This window comes from Orycteropus afer, unplaced genomic scaffold, assembly GCF_000298275.1.
Source record: "Orycteropus afer afer isolate SDZICR_OR568_19922 unplaced genomic scaffold, OryAfe1.0 scaffold00574, whole genome shotgun sequence".
Taxonomy (NCBI): domain Eukaryota; kingdom Metazoa; phylum Chordata; class Mammalia; order Tubulidentata; family Orycteropodidae; genus Orycteropus; species Orycteropus afer.
In genome coordinates, this window is record NW_006922161.1 from 426271 (window position 1) to 447108 (window position 20838).

General features: G+C 52.1%; 2 protein-coding genes across 2 annotated transcripts in view; both read left to right on the top strand.

Moving 5' to 3' along the window:
- Positions 1 to 17988, top strand: part of ARHGAP39 (Rho GTPase activating protein 39) — a 49309-nt gene extending 31321 nt beyond the window's left edge. Inside the window, exons 6-11 of the mRNA XM_007956057.2 lie at positions 12610 to 12702; positions 14716 to 14789; positions 16149 to 16348; positions 17049 to 17140; positions 17537 to 17706; positions 17794 to 17988. Coding sequence (XP_007954248.1) covers positions 12610 to 12702; positions 14716 to 14789; positions 16149 to 16348; positions 17049 to 17140; positions 17537 to 17706; positions 17794 to 17988 — 824 coding nt within the window. The remainder of the gene's footprint in view (positions 1 to 12609; positions 12703 to 14715; positions 14790 to 16148; positions 16349 to 17048; positions 17141 to 17536; positions 17707 to 17793) is intronic.
- Positions 17989 to 19457: 1469 nt separating this feature from the next.
- CUNH8orf82 (chromosome unknown C8orf82 homolog) overlaps positions 19458 to 20838 on the top strand; it is a 2188-nt gene continuing 807 nt past the window's right edge. Inside the window, exons 1-3 of the mRNA XM_007956102.2 lie at positions 19458 to 19613; positions 20161 to 20209; positions 20431 to 20838. Of these exons, the coding sequence (XP_007954293.1) occupies positions 19458 to 19613; positions 20161 to 20209; positions 20431 to 20838 (613 nt within the window). The remainder of the gene's footprint in view (positions 19614 to 20160; positions 20210 to 20430) is intronic.

The window sequence follows — 20838 nt, forward strand, 5'->3', positions numbered from 1 at the left end:
CCACTATCTGAGGAGGACTGCCCAGCCTGGGTAATTGGCCTTCCTCTCACGCCCATGTGGGTCAGTGCACTGGCTGCTTCCTATAGAAAGGTGGTTCCTGTCATCCCAGGAGGAGGCTGCCTGTTCCCTGAAGACTCAGCAAGTCTGCTGGGCAGCCCTTGGAAACAGGACTGTCACCAGTAAGGAGACTGAGGCTTGCAGGAACAAAGTGCCTTTCTTGGGGTTCATGACTGGTGAGAGGTCCAGCTAGCTCCAGCACATGGCTCATCGCCCCCATCAGTACTGCTGGCCTTGGCCTCCAAACCAACCCACTGCCATCAAGTCGATTCCAACTCACAGTGACCCCAGTTGGGTTTCCAAGGCAGTAAATCTTTACAGAAGTAGATTGCCCACTCTTCCTTCTGTGGAGCGGCTGGTGAGTTTGAACCACCAGCCTTCGGGTTAGCAGTCCAGTGCCTTAGGCACTATACCACCAGAGCTCTTGCCTTGGCCTCAGGAGCCTTGGAGTCATCCACCAACACAGCATCTGTGGGACAGCCCTCATGTGATGGCTTCCCCTAGAGAACCATCAAAAATTGTGCTGTCCACCATGGACCTGGCCTGTCTCAGGTTGCATGAGCCCCGCTTGGCTTAGCCTTGTCTCCTAAGTGCTTGCACCTTTGTGCCAGGCACCAGCAAGGCTTCCACGGCTCATCTCCCTGTGACCTCCCTTCAGTAGGCTTGCCTAGCACAGATGCTGCAGAGCTTTGCAGGGGACACAGCAGATCCTGAGGTTTCATTCACTGCTCATGCTTTCATTCATTCAACGAGACTTACTGACTTCCAGTTAAAGATGGCAGGTTGAATGTATGCATTATTTAGATTCTGCCTTGAACTCTTGGTGAAGTAACAGAGAAAGAATTTTTTTAAGGCAAAAACCCACAAGGACAAAGAAACAAAAGGAACAACAGTGTTTTGGAAACTTGAAAACATATGGGCAAGTGGTGGGACACTAACTTGGCCAACCAAGGAAAGGTAGACCCTAAGCATGCAGAGGAAACAGCTGAGAAGCTGTGTTGTTGTTTGGTGCCATCAAGTCGACTCTGACTCACAACCACCCTGTGTACAACAGAACGAAACACTGCCCTGTTGGGCTCCATCCTGAAGATCCTTGTTCTACGTGAGCCCATCATTGCAGCCACTGTGTCAGTCCATCTCATTGAGAGTCTTTCCCTTGCTGACTCTACATGCTTTACCAAACATGACATCCTTCTCCAGGCTCCAGGGCGTGGGCCCTTCTAACAGTGTAACCAAAGTAGATGAGACAAAGTCCAGCCATTCTCACTTCCAAGGAGCATTCTGGCTGTACTTCTTCCAGGACAGATTTGTTCATTCTTCTGGCAGTCTGTGATATTTTCAGTATTCTTCGCCGACACTACAGCTCAAAATCATCAACTCTTTGGTCTTTCTGATTCATTGTCCAGCTTTCACATGCATTATGAGAACTGACAGTGCCATGGCCTGGATTCGGCACACCTTAGTCTTCAAAAAGACATCTTTGCTCTGTAGCATTTATGAAGAGGCCTTTTGTAGATTTGTCCAGTGCAGTGCGACATCTGATGTCTTGACTGCTGCTTCCATGGGTGTTGATTGTGGAACCAAGTAATATGAAATCTTGGACAACTTCAGTCTTTTCTCCATTTATTGTGATGCTGCTTATTGGTCCAGTTTTGAGGATTTTCATTTTCTTTATGTTGAGATGTAATCCACACTGCAGACTATAGTCTGTAATCTTCATCACTAAGTACTTCAAGTCATCTTCATTTTCAGCAAGCAAGGTTGTGTCGTCAGCATATCACAGGTTATTAATGAGTCTTCCTCCAATCCTGATGCTGCATTCTTCTTTGTGTGTGTGTGTGTGTGTGTGATTTGGGTGAAAGTTTACAGAGAAAATTCACTTTCCATACAGCAGTTCACATACACTTTTGTCATGACATTGACTGCAATTTACCCCAGTGCAACAGCTCCCCTCCCAGTTCCTCCCCATAGTTACCTCTTCCCTGTGTCTTTCCCTCCATGCACTCCTGCCCCCTGAGCTGTCTCCCTGTGCGTATACAGCCCTTCTTTCTCCCATGATTGTTCTCTCCAAGGAGTGTATCTACCTAGTTTAAATGTTCAATTCATATGCCTGCCTTTAGTTTGGCCGGAAGCCACAGGGGTGGGTTCAATTCTAGACCTGAAGGGCAGCTCAGGGCCTTAGTCTCAATGGTTCCACCAGTCTCTATCAGACCAGCAAACCTGGTCTTTTTTTTTTTTTTCTCAAATGATTTTGAGTTTTGTTCCACATTGTTCTCTGTTCTCCCACTCTATCTAGGATCTCCTGCGTAGATCCCCCTCCAAGTGGTTGCCAGGCATCATCTAGTTCTTCTGGTCTAATAGTCGTATAGGCTGAGGATCGCATGATATACCAGTTGCTTGGACTGTTTCCATGAATCTTTGGTTTTCTTCATTCTTCTCGGCTCTGGACGGGCACCATCTAGTTCTTCTGGTCTCATAGTCGAATAGGCTGAGGATCGCATGGTGTACCAGTCGCTTGGACTAACCATTTCCATCAAGCTTTGGTTTGTTCATTCTTCTTTGCTCTGGATGAGGAGAGACCCATCATTGCATCTAAATGGCTGCTTCCAAGCTTTTAAGATCCCGGCCACTACTTGCCATAGTAGGATGTGGAACAATGTTTTGTATAATATGTTACACCAGTTGAGCTTGATGTCCCCTGCGACTGTGGTCCTGAGCCCCCAGGTCCAACTACTCATTCCCTCTGGGTAGCTGGCTATGGCCAAGAAGTGACTACAACCTTGTCTCTGGTCGGCTCTACCGTATACCTGGGAATTCTTACAGAACATAACAATATATTTGTAGAAACATTGTTTACCAACCCTATACATGCCAACTCTCTGCATAGACATACCTAATAGTTCAACCTGTCCACCCATCTATCCACCTATAGATCAATGTTTGCCTTCACTGACTACCCAGTACTGTATGTATAAAAGGGTTCATCTATGTTGTCTGTATCTCCCATGTACCTCTCTATGTCTTCCTCTTCTTCAGTGCCACTGTGTAGATCACTCACATTTGGTACATTCCCCTTTTCTTCACCCAAATCAGTACTTGTCTCTACATATCTAACAGTGTTCCCTACCTTCCCCTCCCACCCCTGGTAACCAACAAAGAAAATTTCCTTCCATATATAAACCTTTCCTTGACTTTTTATAATAACAGACTTATACAATATTTGTCCTTCTTTGATTGACTTATTTCATTCAGCATAATGTCCTCTAAGTTCATCCACATTATGTGGTGTTTTGCAGATTTTACGTTATTCTTTAGGGTTGCATAGTATTCCATTGTGTGTATGTACCGTAGTTTGGTTATCCATACCTCAGTTGATGGACATCTAGGTTGTTTCCATCTTTTGGCTATTGTAAACAGTGCTGCGGTGTACATGGGTATGCATATGTCTGTTCTTGTTCTGGCTCTCACTTCCTTAGGATATGTACCTACTATTGAAATGGCTGGGTCAAATAGTATTTCTAATTGGAAATTTTTAAGAAATCACTGCCATATGCTCTCCACAGTGGTTGTACCATTTTACAGTCCCACCAGCAGTGTATGAGAGTCCCAGTCTCTCCGCTTGATGCTGCATTCTTCTTGATATAGTCCATCTTCTGGGATTATTTGGTCAGCATACAGATTGAATAAGTGTGGTGAAAGGATACAACCCTGATGCACACCCTTCCTGATTTTAAACCATGCATTTTCCCCTTGTTCTGTTTGAATGACAGCCTCCTGTTCTACGTAGAGGTTTCTCATGAGCACAATCAAGTGTTCTGCAATTCCCATTCTTCTCAATCTTATCCATAATTTGTTATGATCCACACAATCGAATGCTTTTGCATAGTCAATAAGACACAAGTAAGCATTGTTCTGGTATTCTTTGCTTTCAGACAAGATCCATCTGACATAAGCAGTGATATCCCTTGTTCTTCATCCTCTTCTGAATCCAGCTTGCATTTTTGGTGGTTCCCTGTCAATATACTGCTACAACTGTTTTTTAATTATCTTCAGAAAAATTTTACTTGCTTGTGATATTAATGTTACTGCCAAAGGGGGAGGAAAGCCATATCTCCTGACCTCCTCTAACCCCACAAGAGGAAGACAGAATAACTATCAGTAGCCCAAGGCCCATTACTGTGAGGCCTGACATGCTACCTCCCTCCAGCCCTTTAACCAACCCTGACACCAACCGTTCCTCCCATAGCACCCATCACCTCTCTGCTGGGTTTGATAATTCGCTGCAGTGGCCACACAGAACTCACAGATTATGGGGTTTATTAGGGAAGCAGCAGGCTACCATTCAAGTTCAGGAACAGTGCTCAACCTCTCTTGGCCCACCATTTCTCAGCCAACAGTCTCTCCCAGCAGTGCGTGTCTCTCAGTGTCTCTCTCAGAAATGCGTGTCTCTTGCATCTCTTTCCCAGCAGTACATGGTCTCTCGGGCACGTGTCTCTCAGGAGCGTGTTTCTCTCAGCCAGCAGTCAGTTCTGCCTCTAGAACGCCTCCTTTTGAGCCTGGCAGAGTAGCCAAACTAGCCAATCATAACATCAGAATTCTAAGTACTTGAGAGAGAGAGAACTTCCCAGAACATTGCTTTGTGCCACTCTCAACAGAAATACCTCAGGTGGATAACCTTAATAATCAGGAGCTCATCAGTTGCTCACAGCAGATTCCACCACAGAGTTCACAAAGACTTATGGCTAGAAAAGCCATACCAGGTAATTTACTGCACCACAGGCCACCCCCTGGCTTTTCTAGCCATTATCCCTTTTATACTTCAAAAATTCACATCCCCTTCACCATCAGTTTAAGAATAACCAAACCCATGAAAGCGTGTAAGCCAGCCGTTTCATGCCTTTATCTCCCCCATTGTAGATAGCCAATTTCTAATTTGCCCATCCCTATCAAAGTACTGTGAGGAGACAAGTGTGGTCCTTTCTCTCTGAAGAATCTTCTGTTCTACTTGAAACTTTGGACATCTGCATCCATAAACAAGCAAAGTCCAGCCCAGTGCAAGCCATCATATTGCAGCACCTTAACACCAGCTCAGTGTCAAACACCTTCCTCTTTGTTTGGTCGGGTTCTGGTCAGCTCAGCCCTAGCCATCCCAGCTAGGTCAGGGGTACCAGCTGCCAAGTGTGGTAGTCACACTCCTCCTTTTACTTCAGACCAGCCAGCACCTTCTCTCACATCCTTAGTCCTTAGGGACTATTTCAATGCCCATAGGCTCACAACTCCTTGCATTTCAGACTAGCCCTTCCTCTCATCCCTAGCCTCCATGGCCTAGGTCAAAGAGTACCAAACTCAGCCCTTTTTTTCTTTGCTGAACTTCCCCCATTTCCACTCAAGTGGACGCAGGTGGTCACAAGCAAGCAGCGTACAAGCCTACTGGTCACTGGCTTCCTTTAACTTTCAGTCCTGGAAGGGGTTTCTCTCACGGACCATGACTTTCCTGTCTCGATGTACCCAAAGCCTAAATGCTTGCTCAAAATTCAAAAAGCCAAATGCTCATTTTTTTTGTTCTCTTCAGGTCCTTTCTTCAAATGCAAATCTTCTGTTCCCTCAGTTTTACTGGGTGGGGTTCAGGTTTGCTACCTAAGATCCTAGTACTCTGTACACATAGGGCTTAAAACAAAAGCCTATGTTTCTGCTGGGCAAATTCTATTTCCCCTTTTAAACATATCCAATCACGTATCAGCTGAAGGCAGACGTACACACTCTGTTATCCACACCCCATAATCATTTCTAATGTACAAGCAGGTAAGAGAATACTCAATACCTGTAGTACATTCAGATAAACACATAATCCTTTTTAAGACATTCCAGGTTTATCTTTACACTTTGATTACCTTCCCATTCTATGTATATGGCCTTGGGCTTTGGCTGGGTGTAACCAAAAGCCCTAGCCTCTGAATCAATAATCTCTTTTAATAGGTAACACCAACCAAAGTAACCATCTAAGAATCCAAAATTTCACTGCCCAGGCCCCTTCCTTCTTTCTTTCACAACTTCCCATGCATCTTTGAGTCTGGAGTCACTGCAACGAATCCCACTGCTTCTGACACCAACTCCCAAAGGGGCAGGGAAGCCATATCTCCTGACCTCCCATAACCCCACAAGAGGAAGACAATCACTATCAGTAGCCCAAGGCCCATTACTGTGAGGCCTGACATGCTACCTCCCTCCAGCCCTTCCACCAACCCTGACACCAACCATTCCTCCTGCAGCACCCACCATCTCTCTGCTGGGTTCTATAATTCACCGCAGTGGCCTCACAGAACTCACAGATTATGGGGTTTATTAGGGAAGCAGCAGGCTCCAATTCAAGTTCAGGAACAATGCTCAGCCTCTCTTGGCCCGCTGTTTCTCACCCAACAGTCTCTCACAGTCTCTCTCCCAGCAGTGTGTGTCTCTCAGTGTCTCTCTCAGCAATGTGTATCTCTTGCATCTCTTTCCCAGTAGTGCGTGTCTCAGGAGTGTGTGTCTCTCAGGAGCACATTTCTCTCAGCAGCATGTCCTTCTCAGCCAGCAGTCAGAGAGACTTCTGCCTGTAGGAGGACTCCTTTTGAGCCTGGCAGAGTGGCCAAACTAGCCAATCATAGCATCAGAATTCTAAGCATCTGAGGGACAGCGAACTTCCCAGAACATTGCTTTGTGCCACTCTCAACAGAAATACCCCAGATGGATAACTTTAATAATCAGGAGCTCCTCAGTTGCTCACAGCAAATTCCACCATGGAGTTCACAAAGACTTATGGCTAAAAAAGCCATACCAGGTAATTTACTGTACCGCAGATATTGTTCAGTAATTTCCACATGCTGCTGGATCACCTTTCTTTGGAATGGGTGCAAATGTGGAAATCTTCAGTCAGTTGGCCAGGTAGCTGTCTTCCAGATTTCTTGGCAGCAACAAGTGCCTCTAGCACAACATCTATTTGTTGAAACATCTCACTGGGTGTTCTAGCAATTCCCGGAGCCTTGTTTTTCACCAATTCCTTTGGTGCAGCTTGGACTTTTTCCTTCAGTACCATTGGTTCTTGATCATATGCCACCTCCTGAAATTGATGAACATTGACCAATTCTTTTTGTACAGTGACTCTGTGTATTCCTTCCATCTTCTTTTAATGCTTCCTGGATCATTCAATATTTTGACCATAGAATCTTTCGATATTGCAACTCAAGGCTTGCATCTTTTCTTCAATTATTTTAGCTTGACAAATGCCGAGCATGTTCTTCCCTTTTGATTTTCTAACTCCAGGTCTTTGCACATTTCATTATAATAATTGACTTTGTCTTCTTGAGACACCCTTTGAAATCTGTTCAGCTCTTTTATCTTGTCATTTCTTCCATGCACTTTAGCTGCTCTTCATTCAAGGACAAGTTTCATAGTCTTTTCTGGCAGCCATTTCGGTCTTTTCTTCATTTCCTGTCTTTTTAATAACCTTTTACTATCCTCATGAATGATGTTCTTGATGTCACCCCACACTTCCTCTGGTTTTCAGTCATTGGTGTTCAATGTGCCAAATCTGTTCTTCAGATGGTCTCTAAATTCAGGTGGGATATTATCAAGGTCATATTTTGGCTCTCATGGACTTGTTTTAATCATCTTTAGCTTCAACTTGAACATAGGAGCAATTGCTGGTCTGTTCCATTGTCCATTCCTGGCCTTGTTTTGGCTGAAGATACTGAGCTTCTCCATCATCTCTTTCCACAGATGTTGTCAGTCTGATTCCTGTGTACTCCATCTGGCGAGATCCATGTGTATAGCCACGTTTATGTTGTTGAAAAAAGGTATTTGCAATGAATAAGTCGTTGGCTGGTCTGAAGTAAAAGGATAACTCTATCATGTGATATCCGGCATCTTTTGTGTTACAGGGGCCCTATTTTCCAGCTACTGGCAATTCTTCTTTGTTTCCAACTTCTGCATCCCAATCACCAGCAATAATCAATACATCTTGATTGTATGTTTGGTCAATTTCTGACTGCAGAAGATGGTTAAAATCAATTTCCTCATCTTTGGCTCTAGTGGTTAGTGTGTGAATTTGAATGATAGTAGTATTAACTGGTCTTCCTTGTAGGTGTATGGATACTATCTTATCACTGACAGCACTGTACTTCAGGACAGATGTTAAAACATTCTTTGTGATGTTGAATGCCACACCATTCCTATTTGTTATTCCCAGCATAGTAGATCATAAGATTGTCAGTTTCAAAATGGCCGTTTCAGCTCACTGAAAAATCACAAACAAAACTGACTGCCATTAAGTCGGATCTGACTCATAGCGACCCCTTCTTGGATTTCTGAGGTGGTATCACTACAGAAGTAGATTGTCCAGCCTTCCTTCCGAGCAGTGGCTGGTGGGTTTGAACCGCCAGCCTTCTGGTTAACACTCAAGTGCCTTAGGCACTACACCACCAGAGCTCCTTTCAGCTTACTAATGCCTAGGATATCAATCTTTAGGTGTTCCATTTCATTTTTGGCAGCTTCCAATTTTCCTAGATTTGTATTTCATGCAGAATGAGAAGCTATAGCAGGTAATAAAAGCTCAGGAATGGATTCATCCAACTTCCTCCATCAGTGGGGAAAGGGGTGTCCTTGGAATTGAAAATAGAAGGACTGGTTTAAGAAACAATGAAGACAGTTACAGTGGAGTAAATGAAAACATTGAGTCTTGATCCACACCATTTAGAGTCAACTCTCAGCTACAGTATCAAGGTACAGCATAATCTGGGCCATAAAACGAAGTCTCAGGAAATTCTAAAGAATATAAATCATAGAAAGTGTTTCCTCTGAACACAGGGAAGTTAAATTAGGGATCAGGAACAGAAAGCTGTTTGGGAAATCCTTGAGTATTGGGAAACTAAGGAACATATATCTGTGTCAAATAAGAAATCAAGAGAAAGAAAAAAGACTTTTCAATGAAAAAACAATGGGAAAAAAATTTGATATGGAGACACAGTCAAAGCAGTTCTTACAAAGGAAATATATAGCACCTAAATGTACACAGGGTCTCCAGGAGTCGGAATCAACTCAATGGCAATGGGTTTGGTGGGGGTTTTGTTTTAAAGGCTTGTATTAAGGGAAAAAAATTAACAGCCTCAGCTTCTACTTCAAGAAACTTAATTTGGGTGAGGGAGCAGATTACATCAAAGCAAGCAGAAGAATGGAAATAATGGAGATCAAAGCAGCAATCAATGAAAGGGAAAACAAAAATAATAGAAAAAATCAGTGAAATTAAAAGCTGATTCTTTGTAAAGATTTGAGAAAATTGATACATCTCTAGCTAGACTAATCAAGAAGAAAAAGAGAAAAGATGTAAAGAAACAAGTATCAAGAATAAGAGATGATGTTAGCAGAGATTCTACAGATACTAAAAGGATAATAAATGAACATTATGAACAACTTATGCTAATAAACTTGACAATTTAGATGAACTAGACAAATTACTTGAAACACACACCTACTCAAGAAGAAGCAGTTAACTTGAATGGCCACATATCTATTAAAGAAATTGTATTTATACTGAAAAACTTTCCCACAGTGAAAATCCCAGCCCCAGATGGCTTTACTGGTGAATTTTACCAAATATTTAATTATTTATATAGCAATTTCACAAACACCCAGAAAACTGAGGTCGAGGGAGTGTTTCCCCAACTCATTTCATACCAAAATGGGAAAAAGACGTTACAAGAAAAGTACATATCTCTGGTGAACATAGATGTAAATATTCATAATACATTTTAGCAAATTAACTCCAACAGTGTACTAAAAGTAAAATGCATCTTGGCCAAGTGGAGATTATCTGAAGAACACAAAACGCAAAAATGCAACCACTACCGTGGAGTCGGATCCAACTCATACCGACCCCTCCTTGGGTTTCTGAGGCAGTATCACTACAGAAGTAGATAGCCCAACCTTCCTTTTGAGGAGTGGCTGGTGAGTTTGAACTGCCAGCCTTCTGGTTAGCAGTCAAATGCCTTAGGCACTAGGTCACCAGAACTCCTTAAGAACCTATTAGATGAGTTTTTGTAGTAGAGTACACACGCGAGAAGACAGAGTTAATGAATTTAAAGACAGGTTCATAAAAAATATCCAGACTAAAGCAATGGGGGTAGGAATTTAAAAAAAAAAAAAAAAGGTACAAACCCTAAGGTCAGTAGGAACTCTGGTGGCATAGCCACTCCTTGGAAGGAAGATTGGGCAATCTACTTCCATAGAGATACTGCCTTGGAAACCCAAGGAGGGGTCACTGTGAGTCGAATCGAGTCGAAGGCAGTGAATTTGGTTTTTGGTTTTTAAAGGTCAGTCAGAAGGTGTGAAATGTAATTTGAGTCCCAGAGGAGAGGACAAGGAGAGAGAATGGAGCAGAAGCAATATTTGAAGAAATAACGGCCAAGAAGTTTTCCAAACTGATGAAAGCTATTAAGCCACAGATCCAAGAAGCTTAGCAGACTCCCGAGAAGTTCAGCGAACACCTAGGTACATTTAGTGAAACTGCTGAAAACCAGAGAGGAGGAAATATTAAGAGGAGGCAGTGCCAAAAAGGCACAGTGGTATCAAAGGAGCAACAATAAGACTGATAGCAGAATTTCCACAGAAACTAGAAGCCAAGTGAAGTGACATCTTTCAAGTGCTAAAAAGGAAAAAAGAGTAAACTGCCAAGGTAGAGTTCTATACTCAGCTAAATTATCCTCGAAGAATAAAGGTGTGAGGGACCCACGTGGTGGTTGTGTGTCTTAACTGCATCGGCGTCACTGCCCAGGTTGTGATGTTGTACTGTAGTTTTCACATGCTGCTATTAGAGGAAACTGGGTCCAGTATCCATTATTATTTCTTGCAACTACATATGAGTGAGTCTACAATTAATCTCAAACAGTTTAGTTTTAAACAATAAAGGTATTTTCAGGCCAAAAAGTAAATATCAAAGAATAAAAGTTAGGCTTGCATTGGAACTTCTTTCCTGAGATAATTGCTTTGCATTGTTGAATTCCAGAAACATCGTACCTATGTGCAGAGGGGTTTTTGGTTTTGTTTTGTTGGGGGGGGGGGCTTTTATCTCATGAAGATGCTATATACAGCCCAAGTTACTGTTCATGGGTAAAACTTTGAATGCAGTCTCAGATAAGCAAAGGGTGCTAGACCCCAGGGCCACACAGTGGAAAACAGACTTTTCTGGAGCTTCCATTCTTGAGAAGCTAGGATGGCTCAGTGGTTAGGTCACAGGCCATGCCAGCCTTCCTGGGTTCATACTAGATGTGTGACCTCAGTTATGTTTCTTGTTTTATTAAATCCATTCTTGGCACAATTCCAAATCTAAAGTGGAAGAATACAGAGCAGTCCTGCAGAGCCTTTGCCTGAATTCACAGGTTAACGTTTGCGTCCTTTCCCGCGTTCTTCTCCCACCTCACCTACACTTTGTCCCCTGAACCCGCTGAGGTAAGGCTACAGAGATCATGACTCTCCACTCCTAAATGTTTCAGCATGTATCTTCTAAGATCAAGGAGTTCTCCTACAGAGCCACCATTTCACCTTCCCCACCAGAACAACCACTATCCTGGCCCTAGGGCACCTGGGAAAACGAAGCAAATTCCTGGGCACGTGGACTGGGGACTGGTTATACTGCATTGTTCAGCGTGGTGGGTGAGACACCAGCCATGCAGGCAGTGGGCCTGGCATGTTTGTGGAACTCTAGCATCGGGTGGCATCCTCGACACACAGAGGTGGATGAGGGCACACGGGAGGAAGGAAGGAGAGCTGTACTCAGAGCCCTGTGAGGAAGGGCTGGGGGACTCTGCTGAGAGCACCCGCCCAGGGACACCACTGAGCTGGCTGAAGCTACCTGGACCAACCCCTCCCCTCTCCCAGGGCTGGGGCTCCTAACAGTGTGGCCATCTCCCCTGCACTGCCCGGCCTGGGGCCAGCCTGCCCTCCCTACAACATCCTATGGCCACTGGTAGGCTGGAGCCCCCCTGAGCACTGGCCCAGGCACCCAGGTGCAGCGACACCCCCAGTGCACAGCCATTTAGGAACCCCCTCAGCCTGGCTGTGGGCCCGAGGACCCTGACAGCTCCACCTCCCTGGAGTCTCGCTGCTCTGGCACCTCCCTTGCACTTCCTGCCCACCAGCAGCAGGAGGAGCCAACTGGACTCCTCACGGAGCCTGCATTTGCACACATACTCATCCGTGTGTGTAGGTATGCACACGCACACAGGTATGTTTACCCACAGGTGTACGCACACATCCTTCCCATCCACAGGGCCTGCCTAGGAAACAGACACCCCCCCCCCACAAGCCCAGCTCTGGCCCTGCCAGCCCAGATGGGCATCAACCCCAGTGCCCAGAGACCAGCAGCTGCCCCTAGTCAGATGGCAAAACCCAGGCCTGCCCCCTCTCCCTTCGGGAGCCCAGCAGGCTACAGCGTTCCCCCAGCTCAGTTCCTCTGAATGGGAGCCCCATGGGCCACACTCTAGGCTGTGTTCTGTGGTCCTCACCATTGTGTTTGCTCCCCAGTGACACAGCACATAAAAGAGCTCCTGGAGAGAAACACTAAGAAGAAGTCCAAATTGAGAAAGAAACCCAAGCCTTATGTTGAAGAGCCGGATGGTAGGGGTCTCTCCCGCAGCACAGTGCTGCCGCTGCACCTGTTCCTAGCTCTGCTCTCTCCCCTCGGCCACCCTGGCCTCGCCTCTAACCGCTTCTGGGCTGGGGGGTGGGGACACTAACCTTCGGCCTGCAGCCACTTCCAGAGTGAGCGGAGGCCCTGGGCTCACCTGGGGTGCCAAATCCCGGGATCCAGGGCCAGAAGTGGTGCCAGCCCCTGGGCCTCTTTCTCTGTGCATGCGGGGCGGGGAGAAGGGGGCAGTCTGCCACGCCCTCCGGAGGTGCAGTCCCCAGGTGAGTGAGTGGGACAGGCCTGCTTCATTGGGAGGCTCACAGGTGGGTGGGGGGGTGCTTTGGCGATGAGGATCTCCTAGCCTAGGGCATTGCTAGGGCCATGGACCCCAGTGAGAAAAAAAAAAAAAAAAAACCCTCCCTTCCCGCTCCAGCACACTCTCGGTCTGATCCAGTGCCTTCTAATAAGCCCCTACTTCTTCTGTGCCTTGGCTTAGGGCCCTGCCTGCCTCGTCGGAAAACCCAAGGCTGTCCCTTTCTGCCAGGAGCTGTGCTGTGGTCAGCCACTCCTGGGACCAGAGTGCCTGGGGCACTGCCTTAGGCTCCTCCCTCTTCCTGGAACATGTAAATCCTCAGAGACTACTCCGCTTAGGCACCCCTTTCTGCAGGAAGCCCCCCCTGACTGCACAACACCTATAAGGCCCCAAGTGAAGGCCGGGGAAAGGGAGCTTTCTGTGGCGGAGGCCTGTATAGGACTAACTCTTGGGTCAGGAAAAGGCTGAAGGAACGTAGAGGGTTACGGCCTGAGCTTGTGAATACCATAGCCCGGGGAGGCCAGCATCTGGCCTCTTGGCCTTGCAGTCTTGGGCCTGGAGGCTGTGGGAGGGCGGCGCCGGATCAGAGACGGAAGACCCTAGACTCCCGGTACATGCGTCCCACCCGCCAGCACAGGGCACCAGCAGCCGTGTGTGCTGAACGTCCAGGCAAGGCTTTGTGCTCTCCCTGTCCCTCCTGAGCCCTGGAGATCGGCCTTGTTCTGTCCCTGCCCTACAGAGGCCCGTGTCAGGGAAGGGGGCCTGGACCACCACCACAGCCAGCCTGTGCCCCGACCGGGCCTGAGACCAGTGAAAGGCAGCAGAAGTATAGACCCTTCTGCACGGGTTGAGGGGGGGTGTCTCGCCCCGGCTTCCTGCCTGCAAAGCTCCCTGCCTCTGCAGCCCGTTTAGTTAACCTCCTCCCACTCTGAAACAAGGGAGTAGGAGCCACAGAGGGGCCAGCTGTGCCCAAGTGCAAGGTCAGGGCTGGAGCCATCACTATCCCCTTGGGGACTAGAAGTCCCTGAGCCAGAGACTGATCCTCCAGGATTTAGCATTCTAAGAAAAATACCTAATTGTGTCTTCATTTTGATTACTCTGGGAGTGACAGAACTCTGATGACAACTAGAGAAGGCCTGAAGACTGGGGCCTGAGACTTGCGGCCTGGTGCGGGCCATGGCGCCGGCTTGGGTCGTCTGTCTCCAGCGGCCTCTCTGGTTCCTCTCCCTCTTGGCGTCTGCTCTTTGCTCCTCCTGCGCCTCCCAGACCTGTCCGAGTGGGTCTCTTTGTGGTACCTGGAGTGCCGACTCTCCTGAGACTGCTGTAGCTGGTCCTGTGGGACCACCAGGGGCCAGGCTCTGCTGTCGGCATGAAGCTCAAGGGCTAGGAGGCCCAGGTTCTCAAGATGCCACCCTCAGTCCTGAGGAGGAGCCCACAGATGGGCCCTCCCCCTCCCCCCAGGCTGGGCCCCTGACCCTTGCTGCAGGGATGGTCATGTGGCAGGACCCCTGTCCTCCAGAGGCCCCACTCGGGCCAAGGTCCTACGAGTCCTATCTGTAATTCCTGGGCCCTGAGCCAGCGTTAGCTGCCCCAGGGCCCCCAGACGCTGCTGCTCTCTGTCCCTTTCTGCTTCCTCTCTGTAGTAGTTCCCCACACCCTGCCCCAGCTGAAAATGCCCTCTTTCCTGCAGGGGTGGCGATCAGCACATATGCCAAGTACTGCTACCACAAGCTGCAGAAGGCTGCCCTGACCGGGGCCAAGAAGGTACATGCTTCCCGAGGAGCCAGGTGTCCGGGTGGGAGGCAGGGCTGGCAGCAATGCTCCAAGTTCAACACCCCACAGCAGGCAGGGGCAGCCAGCACAGAGCTGTGCACTCTGGGCCCTGGGGCCCTGGCCAGGAGCAGACCCTCTCCTGCCTTGCCTTTCCCCCAGGGGAGTCCCACCAGTGCCTATACTCTGTCCAGGGTCCAGGGCAGGGGGACTGTGCACAGCCTAGCAGCAGATCTGAGCTGTGAGATCACCCTTCCCACAAGTGGCCTGTGTCCTCCCACTTCTGCAGGCTGACCCTTGGCCCAGGGAAGCCCCACCCTAGACAGCAGGGCAGGCTCAGAAGGTGCCAGCTCAGCCATGGCAGCTCCCACAGCAGGCAGTCCTGGTGTCCACAGTCCTGGCACCAGAGAGCCCAACCCCATCCTGGGACTCGTCTGGTACTGGCTACCAGGCTTGGGGATGGGTACCTCAGAGGGCGTGCTACTCTCAGCAGCAAGCTCTGGCGGCCTTTGCTTCTACCTGGCAGCTACCCTGACCTGGGGCTCTTGCCTACCCAGCAAAGATCATCCTTCCCTTCTGAGCCCTGGAGCACCTGTGTCCACTCTAGGGATGGCGAGGCCTTGGTCTGGCACTGCCCCCAGCATGCTGGCCCACACTCCCGGGGCAGTCAGCCAAGGGGTCACACCCCCACCTGGGAGGAGCCATGGGTCAAGTTCCAGGAGAAGAGCTCACCTGGGGCCATGAGGCCGGCTGGAGGCTGTGCCCACAGCCAGGTGAGGTCTGGCAGGACAGGAGGGGGGCACATCCCTGACTAGCCTCTTGCCCTCCTCTGGCTCACTCATTCCTGTGGATCTTATTCCTGGCCTTACCGGGAGGTGCCAGCCCTCCATTCTCCCTCCTATCCCCCACAGCTCCTGCCAGAAGCTCACTGGGCCTGACCCACCCCTACCTGACGTGAGACCCCACTGCTCCTACCCGGCTCCAGCCCAGATCCTCTTGCCCTTTAATGCATCGCCCCCACCCAGGGCTTTCTTCAGCCATTTCTTGTCACAGCCAGCCCTCATCTCCAGGGCTGTCCCCCCACCCTGGTGGTCTCATGGCCCAGACTAGCTGCCAGGTCCCTGCCTGTCCGGGGATCACTCCCTGCCCTCTTCCTATGTGACCACTGGGCCACTTGAAGGTTCAGGGTGCTGTCGGTGGCCAGCGAGAGGTCCTTTGGGGGCCCTGGAGCTGTGGGTACACTCAGGTGGCCCCAGGATGGTGATGGGTGGAAGCCTGGAACTTACGGGGACAAGAGGATAGAGGGATGACCTTGGGAGATCAGGATGGGTCGGAGAGCTGGCTGTCTTCCAGGGGTTGCGGAAGCCCACCGTGGAGGAGATACGGCACGCCAAGAACGCCGTGTTCAGCCCGTCCATGTTCGGCAGCGCACTGCAGGAGGTCATGAGTATGCAGAAGGAGCGCTACCCTGAGCGGCAGCTGCCCTGGGTGCAGACACGGCTCTCCGAGGAGGTGCTGGCGCTCAATGGCGACCAGACGGAGGGCATCTTCAGGTGCCACGCCACACCAGCGGCCCTGGGCAAGGGCCATAGGGTGGGGCGAGGAGAGACGGGCATGCAGTGGTGAGAGACAACCGGGAGGGGGCCAGGACAGGCCTTCCATGCACAGCCGTTCAGCCTAGGTAGGCAGGAGACTAGTGAATGTGGCCTCTGCAGAAATAGCTGCCAAAGGCCGGAGGCTGTGTGAACTCCAGCCACAGAACAGGGCCTGAACATCACCTGAGCTGTGTCTCTTCCTCAAGCAGAGTTGGCCACCCCTCTCGTGGGCACCTGTCCTTGCCTGTGAACAGGCTTGTGAGGCGTGGCACGTCCACAGAGTGGACCCGCCCCGGCACTGTCAGCTGCCTTGTCGCCACACAGTGACTTTCCCTGTGACCCACTTGTCAAGATTGAGTACGTGGGTTCTAGGACAGCTGGAGAAACTGAGGCTGGGTTTGGGCCTCAGTGGAGACAGGGCCTTCCTCCTCCTACTCCTAGGAGGATCCTAGAATGCTCAGAGCTGTGACAAACTCTGGGTCTGCTGCAGAGACTAGGGGCCAGAGGAGGGCAAAGAGGACTGAGCCACAGCTCCCAAATGGGCATGGGGCCAACCAGGGCACTGGGCATGGCTGTGAGGCTGGAGAGTCTGGTTGCTAGGCCCTGCCCTCCTCGGGTCTGCAGCAGACATCATCTGAGACCGGCCTGTGCTCCACAGGGTGCCTGGGGACATTGATGAAGTGAACGCCCTCAAGCTTCAGGTGGACCAGTGGAAGGTGCCTACAGGCCTGGAAGACCCCCATGTCCCTGGTGAGGGGCCCCCAGCCCCCATCATCAGCCTGGGCCTGGCAGTGGGGTCTCAGGAGCCCCAGGGGACAGAGGTTTCCCAAGGGGCCTCAGCTCATCCTGTAGAATATGCCTGCTGCACAACCACCCCAGCCTGTCTCTGTCCATCTCACCAGGGCTGGCTGCCGTAGTAGACCCACAATCCTTTTGAAAAGCAATTCTTTTGTGCATGTTCCTGGTGCTGTGACCCGTCCTCCCCATGAAGGGAGTGGGGCCACCACAGTGGCAGGTGGACCACAGGCCCCTCGAAGCCGGTCACTACCCCCTGCCCCTCTCATTGTCACTCCTGGCTCAGTGGGCACGTCACCACGGGGCGGCCCTCCCTGCCTGGAGGCTGAGCGCCCTGTGCTGTGTCCGCAGCGTCACTGCTGAAGCTCTGGTACCGGGAGCTAGAGGAGCCTCTGATCCCACACGAATTCTACGAGCGGTGCATCGCGCACTACGAGAGCCCGGAGGCTGCGGTGGCCGTGGTGCACGCGCTGCCGCGCATCAACCGAATGGTGCTGTGTTACCTCATCCGTTTCCTCCAGGTACTACCCAGCCGCTGTGCCTGCGCCCGGGCCGCCGCGCCCGGCCTGGCCCGCGCTGCCAGCGCTACCCTCCGTCCCTCTTCGCAGGTGTTTGTGCAGCCCGCCAACGTGGCCATCACCAAGATGGACGTGAGCAACCTGGCTATGGTGATGGCGCCCAACTGCCTGCGCTGCCAGTCGGACGACCCCCGAGTCATCTTCGAGAACACGCGCAAAGAGATGTCGTTCCTGCGCGTGCTCATCCAGCACCTGGACACCAGCTTCATGGAGGGCGTGCTCTAGCGGCCGGGGGAGGCGGGAGCACGGGGAGGCCGAGGGGCACGGGGCGGGCCCCTGCAGGCCGCCGCCGGCCCGCGCAGGCACCAGTGCTCAGGGCAGCCTGGCCACTGGAGGACCGCCTCCGGCCCCCACCTCATGGCCAGCACCCCGCCGGACCGACGGTCGTTCCGACAGGCCGGCCGCGCAGCCCGTGAGAAAGTGCCTTCTCTTTCCCGGAGCCGAGGGACACTGCCCCCTCCTGGCCGGCGAGCATGTGCGCCCTCCCGGAAGGTGGGCTACCTCGGCGCCCACGCGCCTGGCCCTGCCGGTGCCCCCATCACCTGTCCTCCAGCTGGCCTCGTGACTGCAGCTCCCGGGTCTGCCCAGGAAGCTGCAGTCCCACCTGGCCCGCCCCGAGCCCCCCTCCCTCCCTGTCGCCCGCCTGTTGCCTGCAGTGTGGTGACTGCACAGGGCTTTGGGGCTCCAGGGCATTGGCTGTCCACCCGGCGCAGACCTGGAAGGCACGCTCTGGGTGGGAGGGGCGCCCAAACCAAAGTCCTCGGGCCGGGCCCGGGCTGGGCAGGCGGGGTGGGGGAGGGGCAAGAGTATTTTTTCTCGGTGTAACTGTAAATCCAGACTCTATCCTGCATCCCAGCCCCGCCCGTGTATAGAGATATAAATAGAGCGAAAGCTATAAGAACTAAATTTGCTAATGACATAGTTTTAACCCAAATGCTATTTATCTCTGAGCCGCCCTCGCCATCCTCTGTGCAGAGCTAGCTGACGTCATTCCTTGATTTTCTTCTCCAACATTTCTCGGCTTCTGACCAACAACCAGCCCCGCCGCGCCGCATCATCCCCGACCTGCGGCAGCCGAGAGGAGGCGCCCGAGCGGCCCGAGCTGCTTGAGGCGCACCCGCATTCCCAGTTTGTACATGTTCCATTTTGGACTTTTGAGTTCCAGTTGTTGTTAAACTTAATTTCCCCCAGTTTTTATATATATATATTTTTAGAGTTGAGTTTTTATTTATTATTAAAAAGCCCAGCCCTGCCGAGACCCGGGTGTCCCCGATGGCGGGCCGAGGGCGGCGGTAGGAGTTTGACTCATGCACTCGGAGAGGCGACTCCGCTCTGTGAATAAACTACGTATGGACACTGGTTGGTCGTGGTCACTGCCTCCCTGTCCTTCCGTGGTCGCAAGGCTGGGGGGTGGGGTCGGGGTGGCCGGCCGGTTCACGCCTTTGCTCTACCCTGCGCGGTGGGCAGGCCCGCCCCACAGGCTGAAGGCATGCGGCGAAGTGGGCGGGTCGAGCCCCCGGCCTGGGAGTCCGCGGGAGGAGAAAGAGGTGATGGCCCACCGCGGGCAGCCGCGCTCGGGGCAGCGGGGGGAGCCAGGCCGCGCGGAACCGAAAACGCGGGGCGGAGGCGCTGGCGGACGCGTGTTCGCGCAGCGCCGCCTCGTGACCGGCAGCTGTTTCCGGTGCCGGGGAAGGATGTGGCCTCCGCGCGGGTCGCCCCGGGCCCTGGCCTTGGCGCGGCTGCTAGGAGTCCGGCCCTGTAGCGGGAGTCGGGGCGTCTCCTACCGGCAAGGCCAGAGCCCCGAGCCCGGAACGCGCGAGTACTTCTACTTCGTGGACCACCAGGGCCAGGTGAGCTGGGGCAGGGCCTGGGCGGTGCCGGAGGGAAGCGCTCCTAGGGGAAGGAGGCGGGGCCCCAGGGAGGGCGGAACCTGGGAGCGGAAGGCCCGGCCTCAGCGTAGTTCCGGCTGCGCTCTGTAGAGCCTGGGGTCGCCGCGTGAAAGCCTTGGCGGCTCAGGGCCGATGCCGGGCGGGAACACGTCCCACCTACGCGGGCCCCAGCTTGGACCCTAGGCACCGCTGCCCGGGACACATCGGCCGGCCAGCCTGCTTTGGAAGCCCTATACGGGGCATCCTACTCGTCTGGGGAGATGCAGGAAGACCCACAAAAGAGGCGGCACAGCAGATTATACTCTTGGAGGGAAGAGGGCGCTGGACAAATGCGGAGAATTAGGCAGGGCCCACAGGTTGACATTCTCACGCACCTCCCTGCAACCCCGGCCGGCCGTATGTCAGCTAGAGCTCCACCCGGGTTTCCCCATCCTGCCACGCTGTTGGCCGGGGCTCTGCCTGGCTGCACGCTGGGACTCAGGAGCCACGGGCTGTCCTCTGTCAACAGCTTTTTCTGGATGATTCCAAAATGAAGAACTTCATCACCTGTTACAAAGGTACCACTGCTTTCCCCTTCTTTCGCTCTTAGGACATCCCCCAGTGGACTCGTACACACACACCCTGCCGGTGGCAGGACGTAGCGAGGGGAGCCCTGTGGTCTAAAGTGAGGCCAACACTGGGTCGTCCCGCGACCTGCTGGCCTGCATTGTGGCCATAGCGAGCCACCCAGTGGGGGAGCCGCCCCACCAGGTGTGCAGCTTCCCACTTCGTCCCCCAGACCCGCAGTTCCTGGTCGCCTTCTTCTCCCGCCTGAGACCCAACCGCAGCGGGCGCTACGAGGCTGTCTTCCCCTTCCTCTCGCTCTGCGGGAGGGAACGCAACTTCCTGCGCTGCGAGGACCGGCCTGTGGTCTTTACGCACCTGCTGGCCGCGGGCCCCAGACCCCCGCGCCTCTCCTACTGCGGCGGCGGCGAGGCCCTGGCCGTGCCCTTCGAACCTGCGCGCCTGCTTCCCCTGGCCGCCAATGGTCGCCTCTACCACCCAGCGCCCGAGCGCGCAGGCGGCGTGGGCCTGGTGCGCTCGGCCCTGGCCTTCGAGCTCAGCGCCTGCTTCGAGTACGCGCCCGGCGCGCCCGCGCTGCCCTCACACGTACGCTGGCAGGGCCGCCGCCTTGCGCTCACCATGG